At 36.5% G+C, this 8,091-nt stretch overlaps 1 protein-coding gene across 1 annotated transcript; it reads right to left on the reverse strand.

Moving 5' to 3' along the window:
- Nucleotides 1-5,697: 5,697 nt before the first annotated feature.
- On the reverse strand, nucleotides 5,698-7,821 carry LOC110873191 (protein UPSTREAM OF FLC). Its single transcript, XM_022122121.2, has 3 exons — nucleotides 7,413-7,821; nucleotides 6,897-6,966; nucleotides 5,698-6,813 (listed from the first exon to the last, which is right to left on the reverse strand). Exons 1-3 carry the CDS (start codon nucleotides 7,660-7,662, stop codon nucleotides 5,988-5,990), a joined length of 1,146 nt encoding a protein of 381 aa, XP_021977813.1. The 5' UTR covers nucleotides 7,663-7,821; the 3' UTR covers nucleotides 5,698-5,987.
- Between the last annotated feature and the right edge of the window lie 270 nt (nucleotides 7,822-8,091).

Genomic DNA, 8,091 nt, shown 5'->3' on the forward strand with positions numbered 1-8,091 from the left:
CTGTATACGGCATATATTTTTCTTTTTTTTTTTGTTTTCTCTTTTTAATATCAATAACACTAATATTAAAAAGAGAAAACAAAAAAAAAATAATAAAAAATACGCCACATACAGGGCTAGACTGGGCGTCTAGGGTTGTTTAAAAGACCATTATACCTTTGAGTTAGGGCTAGACTGGGGGCAAAACAGGGCTATAATGGTCTTTTGGGCCACACTAGACGCCCAGTCTAGCCCTGTATGCGGCATATATTTTTATTTTTTTTGTTTTCTCTTTTTTAATATCAATAACACTAATATTAAAAAGAGAAACAAAAAAATATACGCCGCATACAGGGCTAAATTGGACGTCTAGGGTTGCTTAAAAGACTATTATACCCCTGAGTTTGGGCTAGACCGGGGACAAAACATGGCTATAATGGTCTTTTGGACGACATTCGTATTGTATACTGTAGAGTATAAGTCTCATATAGGTCCCATATAGGTCTTGTATATGCCTATAGGCCTATACAGGACCTAAACCACACCTATAGTCCTATACGAGGCATATACTACACCTACAGGCCTATACGAGTGTTGTGTCTTATCATATAGTCTCGTATCGTATTGTATTGTATTGTATCGTATAGTGTAGTATAAGTCTCGTATAGCCATTGTATAGGCCTATGGATGTAGTATTGAATCATATAGTGTAGTATAGGTCTTATATAGGTCCTCTATAGATCTTGTATAAGAGTATAGGCCTATACGTGACCTAAACTACACCTATAGTGCTATACGGGTGTTGTACCGTATCTTATAGTATCATATTGTATCGTATAATGTATATTATAAGTCTCGTATAGGTCCCCTATAGGTCTTGTATATGCTTATAGGCATATTCGGGACCTATGCTACACCTACATGCCTATACGGGTGTTGTATTGTATCCTATAGTATCGTATCGTATAGGTTTTGTATAGGCATATACGGGACAAAAATCACACCTATAATTCTATACGGGAACTATACTACACATATAGGCCTATACGTGTGTTGTATCGTATCCTATGATATCGTATTGTCGTATCGTATCATATAGTGTATAATATAAGTCTCGTATAGGCCTATACAGGCGTTATATCATATCCTATACTTGTTAATAGAAAACTTATTTTTTATAAAAGTTTGCTAAAACGTTAATATTGTATAAAATGTTTGTAAAAAAACCTTATATACACCCATAATAACCTATACGTGGCATATATGGGGCAAGAGTTATATACGAGACCTATACGAGGGGTACTATACGCCACGTATAGCAGCGGCGGAAATAGCCCAAAAATTTAGGGGTATCCTAATTTTTTTTTATTTTTTAGACCAGGAGTATCCTTTGTATAACATAGACGAAGTTGCGGGGTATTTTTACACTACGGAAACGGAGTTAATGAGTATTTTTACACTACGGAGACGGGGTTGAGGGGTAGCCCGTGCTACCCCTAATAACATTGTAAGTCCGCCACTGACGTATAGGCGTGTACGCGGCGTATAGGAGCAGCCAAACCTGAGCTGACATGAGTCAGACACTGAGTTTGATGTAACCCTATACGCCCCGTATAGGCCTATACGAGGCATATACAACGCAGAGGGTGTGCAAATAGGCTACGTAGATAATTTGAACCTTAATAAAACCTACAAATCACAGCCAAAGTTGTTAATTTAAAGTTAATAAATACAACTAGTACTATGACTCGCGAGCGATGCGCCGGCGGGCCGTTGCAAACATCAAATAGATTATCCAAGCGTTAACCATATGAAAACATATGTTTCAGCGTACTCTGTTTAACCCTGTATAACCTATATAAGTATTACGATAGAATCAAAATGTAATGTAAATCGAATTTATGTCATACACTTATAATGTAACACACCAAAGAAACATAAAGCATGAATAGAAACCACAAAAGGAAAAAAAAGAAAACACATTCTCCAACACACACTATCATTGCAATTTGTGATGTTTGATTCGACTTCTCCTATACACACACTATCGTAATTTCTTAAGACACTATCCACTTTAATTTGGAGTATATAATTACTTTCTTAGACTATACGGTATGGGCAAGGTTTGGGGGCGTTTATGCCTTTCCATGCCGTACACACCATTTGGGACCGGCGTTGTGTGTGGGCGGACCGTTTTCCACCGGCGTCGAGGCAATGATTAGGTTGACGTGGCGTTTGTCTATTGGCGTGGTTAGTAGCCGTTGGACCCCAACATCACAAATTAAAAAAAAAAAAGATTTTCATTTTAAAAAAAATATATACACTCCTTGTATAAAAAAAAACTCAACTTTTCCACCAGTTTTCACCTTATTTTCTTCTAATCAACTCTATACTTTATAAAATCTCCCTACATTTTTCATAAAAAAACCATGCATCCACACAACCGCAACTTCGATCCGAACAACCCCTATGGCATGGGCAAAGTACAAGAACGAGTGATGTACGAGAAAGCGAAACAAGAAATAATGGATAAATATCGTACTTAGTATTGCTTTTTTAATTAGTTTCGGTTATTTTTTTTAACTTTTGGGTTTTTTTTAATTATGTAATCTTTTTTTATTAAAGTTATTCATCATATTAGTATTAATGATTTCTTTTTAAATTACATAGATTTTTAATAGTTTATTAATATAAAATAATAACAAAAAAATGTGTGTCACGTGTCGAATAACGCCACTCTTCCACGCCCCATCTCACACCTCTTGTTTTTTTGCACCACGCCACTTTTCTGATGCGTGTTTACGTGTCGTCCACATGTCGTATAACATCCTATTTTCAAGCCTCTCTACACCGTATAGTTTGATCATTTTTCTAATGATATGCGATATAAAAAACAGATGTGTGAATGTAATGTGTATAGAGATATAAGCTTGTTTAAAATGAAAAGACACAAAATCAACATCAACATATAAATACACAAACTTGAGGATTATATAATTATGTTTCTCTGATGTTTCTCACATGTTAATGTTACATCCTTATCTTTTCTCATAAACAACAACATTCAACCTTATTTTAATATGTGCTATTATAAAAATAATATTAACATAATGACAAGAGTTATTTCACCCAACTAACAAGACAAAACCTTATTTATGTAACGCCTCCAGCTTTTGGCATTGACGGGAGCTTGCAAAGAGTCAGCTTGGGTTGTCATAGCTGTTGTTCATGGTCACACCCAGAGAGAGAAGAGTACATCACATGGATCCCCAACAAGGTGGGCCCACTGTGCAAGGTGCAGTCAAGATTTTTGAGTTTTAAAGTTTGGATTCATAAAGACAAGACAAACTTACTTGGTTTGACTTTTTGTGTCTTGAGAAACTAAATCCACTCTTTAATTATTGGAGTTCAACAACCTACTTTACTCAAAACACATGGACAAATTCTTGTTGTTTGATGTATTAATTAGAATATTAAGCAAGTTAGTGATTTAGATATGATAAAAGTGGTGTTTCAAGGCATTTTGATCATTACGTGTTGCAGTATTTGGAAGACGAGAAATGGTTGTAGGTTTGAGGGTAAACAAGTCTCGATAGCTGATATCTTTAGTGAAGTTCGCTCTCTTTGGGGGGGGGGGGGGTCAAAAATAGATCAAGATGAGCCGTCCGGTTTTCGGGTGATGTTTTAGTGTTAATGAAATTTTCCTTTTAAACAATATATATGTTAAAAGTGAGTGTTGATTATACAAATACTGTATGTGGTGTGAATTAAGTTACGCTATTAATCGCCACCATTTGTAGTCTCATCTTCAGTGGCGAAGCTTGACAATTAAGGGGGAGGGGTCGGAAACGTATATACCCAAAAATTTCTTTAGAACCAGGGGTCGAAAACGTATATACCAAAAAATTTATATAAGAAAACTACATATGTGACACAGGTAGATCTTGATCGGTCGAAAGAGACCATATGGCTTTCGATGGAACAATTATTAGGAGGTTTGTATCCTTAATTGCAACGAAATCGTTTTTTATGTATGGTCAAAGGAGGAGTGAGCATATTGATGGTTGTTTATGGTTGGTGGTCAAATTTCTAAAACCGTTTTGTATGGTAAAAGGGGGAGTGAGCATATTGATGGTTATTTATAGTTGGTGGTCAAATTTCTAAAACCGTTTCTAGGATTTCTAGGAAGACCAAGGGAAAATCGACAGAGGTGGGTTCTATGGAGGTGGTGGTTTTGAGTGTGTGTTAACGAGTGCGGTGGTGCGGTCGAACTCGATTTGTGGGTGGACTCACCAATGAGGGACAAAGAGGGTGGGATTTTAACTAAATTACGTTAATAGTGCGTGTAGTATATTAAAAGAGTAAAATAGTAATTTTACAAAGACTTTACCTACTTTTTTAATATAGAAGTTAATCTTACACCCAAACTTGTTACGAAATGAACATCACATAATCCAAACCTGCAAGTTTAATTTAGACTACAAATGTGTGACTATGGTCAACCGATGAAAACTATTTATATTTTAGTATCTCTAAAAATAATTTATGGTAGGGAAAATCAGGATAATGCTCAAGTAGGATTTTTTTATACATAAAGTCATTTAAGTCAACATTTAAAAATAACAAATTTGACTTGATGAGGAGAGGGTGATTCACATCCAAAAATATATTTTAAGGGATATGGAATTACGATTGATTCACATTGGTTAATCATGAGGTTCGCACCATCATTATTTTTTAGCTCAAAAGTGTGTCGTTTTTTCCTTTCTTATTTTTACTTTCTTTTCTTTTCCTTCATTAAGTTAACTCGGGAACAAAGTACTAAGGTTGATGTGTCATTACTTGATTTTTGGCCGGTCACCTCATTTTTGAATTTTGAAGCCTAAAACCATGCAAATATTGATTTTTTTTTCGACTTTTGAAGTCTAGAACCATGCAAATTTTGATTTTTTAAACAAAAACCATGCTTCTTCGGCACTTCATGTGTATATATAAGTCTACGCGACATCTTTTTACCTGTTATACCTTCGTAATTCCGTATGATCATTTGTATGAGTCAAATGGTATAGTTTTAAGAAGTCATTGAATAACTATAAAAAAATGTTATAAGAACAATTTTCGTTTATTGTTGGGCCGTTGATTGATTTTTGATGAGTAATGATATTCCGTTTGCCATTAAAAAAAATAAAAAAATAAGAAAAAAAAACTTAGTTGTCACTTAAACCTAAGACATCTTGATTGTTGGGTCGCATAGATCACAATTTATTTTGTTATTTCTTCGTATTTAATATTTATTGTTACTTAAAAGTTAATACAGACAACTATATGTTTTTCTTTAAATGGCAAAAAGATGTATTTTATTGCTAAAAGACAACATATGTGACGTGCCAAATATCCGAAAATCATTCTACTGGAATATTTTGAGTTAGTGGTTACTCCTATCTAAGGGATGACAATCGAACTCGAATTTGAACCCGAAGGGTAACCCGAAAACCGACGTATTTGGGATGGGTTTAGGGTCGGGTAATCGGGTTTGAGACGGGTTTTATTTTTTCTTGGGTTTGGGACGGGTTCGGGATTTGTTGATATATCTGTTTACCCGACCCATTGCCATCATATCCTTAGACATCTCAACGATTATGGAAACTCATGTAACGGAAGCGATTGCACTTCTCACACACCACTGATCAGAAGTAGTAGACGATGAGTTTGTAGCAGTACGAAACGAACATCTCTTTATACAAAAACCAAAAGGAAAATGGTTCTCCTCGGGGCAACTGAGAGCACCATGCTTAGCCACTAAGAACATACCCGTGACATACATAAACACTAAACTCTGTTTTACGTGCTTAAATCTACTTCTGAATTAGAATATACGAAGGTCACCCCACATAAAAGCCCATATGAATCGACCTTCATATCAGTTTTGACATATAAGTAAAAAGAAAAAAGTAAAATTATAACCTAAATACGATTTAATATTAATAATAATATTTGGTAATGGTAATTTACCGACCTCCATTGTATGAATTAGATCGCTTAATAGCTGGAAATTCCTCTTTTTTTGTTTCTATTAAACTCCCACTGAAATATTCTTTATCCTCTGTGACAACCTGTTTTTTAACTCTTCGGTTCTTCCTCAAAACGACAGCGTCTTCTACTGTACCATCCTCCACACTGCCACGTGGCACCATCCTAGACTTGTAATGTGAAATCAACGAAAAACCCGGGTTATCTTTTCCATAAGCCCCCGGTCCACAATCTCTGAACGAAATCGACCCGCACGTAATCAGCTGCATCAGCACTGACGATGCTTTCACTTTGTTTCCAGCCGTTGGATTGGTTTTCAAGTTCTGATCATCTGTTTCTGGCCGTAGGATTAGCTTACCGTCTGCTTTCATCAACGACTCTAGCGTTTCGGGGCTTGAATCGGACGGTGGTGGTGAAATTTCGTATCTTGTAAGCTCTGTACTCTCGTTTTCTTGTTCTTCATTGATTTCTTCCTGTGTTTCTTCTTTGATCATCGCTTTACGGCGTCGGCGTTTGTCGTCGGTTTGTGTAGATGCGTCAGCGGCGGCGCCGGCGAGTTTTCCGGCGGATGAGTCACCGGTGTAGACTTTGTATTCGTGCAGATCGACTGCACTCCATGATTGATTCCTTCTATGCCTCACCACCGGAAAATCATCGTCGCCGGATTTTTCAAATTCCGGCGACAACGACGGTTTTCCGGCGGTAACAAGCTCTGATCCTTTGAGAACGTACTCTTGCCCGTTCGCTGGGTAAATGTAATCGTTTTCAGCCAAATCGTGCCACACGAATCCGTTTTTGTAACTTCTGTATATTGAAACCTAATCTATTAGCAGTAGAAATCAAAATCATTATGTGAAATCCGTAACAAAATCGACGAGCTAACTAACCGTTTAGAAGACCACGAGTATAATGCTGCCATTCCTTTTCCACGCAGAGAATCCAGGCGATCGATCACGTCTACACAATGCATAAAATTTCACCGGATTAGGGTTTTCTATTCAGAGAAGGGATACGGCGTAGTTTTACTCGTCTCCTGCTATTCTTATGTAATTTGCCCCCATGATTGGAATGAAATATAGTTATATTAAAAAAAAAAAAAAAAACTAGTAAACTACTCTAATCATTTTTTTTGGTTGCTTTGGAAATTTTCATTAAAATGCTAAAATAACAAATTACAAACAAATGACAGGTGAACGGACAACAAATTGTGTCGCAACTTTTTTTAATTGCACCAAATAACAGGTCCAACGGGTTGTGAATAGTAATCTCTCAACCATTGAGAAATATCATAACTTTTTTTTACCACAAAATCAATTTCTAGGTGCAAGTCATTTCCTCTAACACGAAGACATAACAGAAGATAACAGATCACGACAACATAAAGTATTTGAATTGCAACTCACCTCGAAGATAAAGACCGTCAGGGGAAGAAAGGGGAACCTCAATAAAATGAGGATGTTCAAGATTACCATTTCTGGAGAGATAATAAACAACGGGGACTCTACGCGGTTTGTGGCTGCTCGGGTGTGGTTCGGTCCAGACTATGTTGTGTTCAGGGCTGCGTTCTGCACTTCTCGGGTCTTTCCACTTTCTAGAAATGTGGTGGAGCTCAGTCGTCTTCTTACCGGACCTTGGAATCGGATCCATTGACATTGTGGTTCGGTGGAAGTAATGAGAGGAGAGAGGGGTTTATATTATTGTGGGTGTGAAAGGAGGGAAGGAAAATGCGATTTATTCAAAATTGGACGACACAGTTGACAGACTACCAAACAAAGAAAGGACTCGGGTTAGACCGAGGGCTACTCTGCTCTAGTGCAAGTTTTTTACTTTTTTAAGATGTGTTGTTATAAGGTCCAGAATGGTTGTTCTTTAGAGAGTTGTATATATCGTGTACAAACTTGTACAATGATGTGGTTAGGTGTTTGAACTATGCAATTTTGGTGAAATTTAATTTATATATTGTGATTTATGAAATTTTGTGAGCGGAGAAAAAAAAATTATTATTCATCTGTATATTTGATATATAGTCATACGGGTAGGAATATGGTAAAAAGTGTCTAAAATATGAGAAGGGTAAGAAGT

Source organism: Helianthus annuus, chromosome 8 (genome assembly GCF_002127325.2).
Source record: "Helianthus annuus cultivar XRQ/B chromosome 8, HanXRQr2.0-SUNRISE, whole genome shotgun sequence".
NCBI classification, from domain to species: Eukaryota; Viridiplantae; Streptophyta; class Magnoliopsida; order Asterales; family Asteraceae; genus Helianthus; species Helianthus annuus.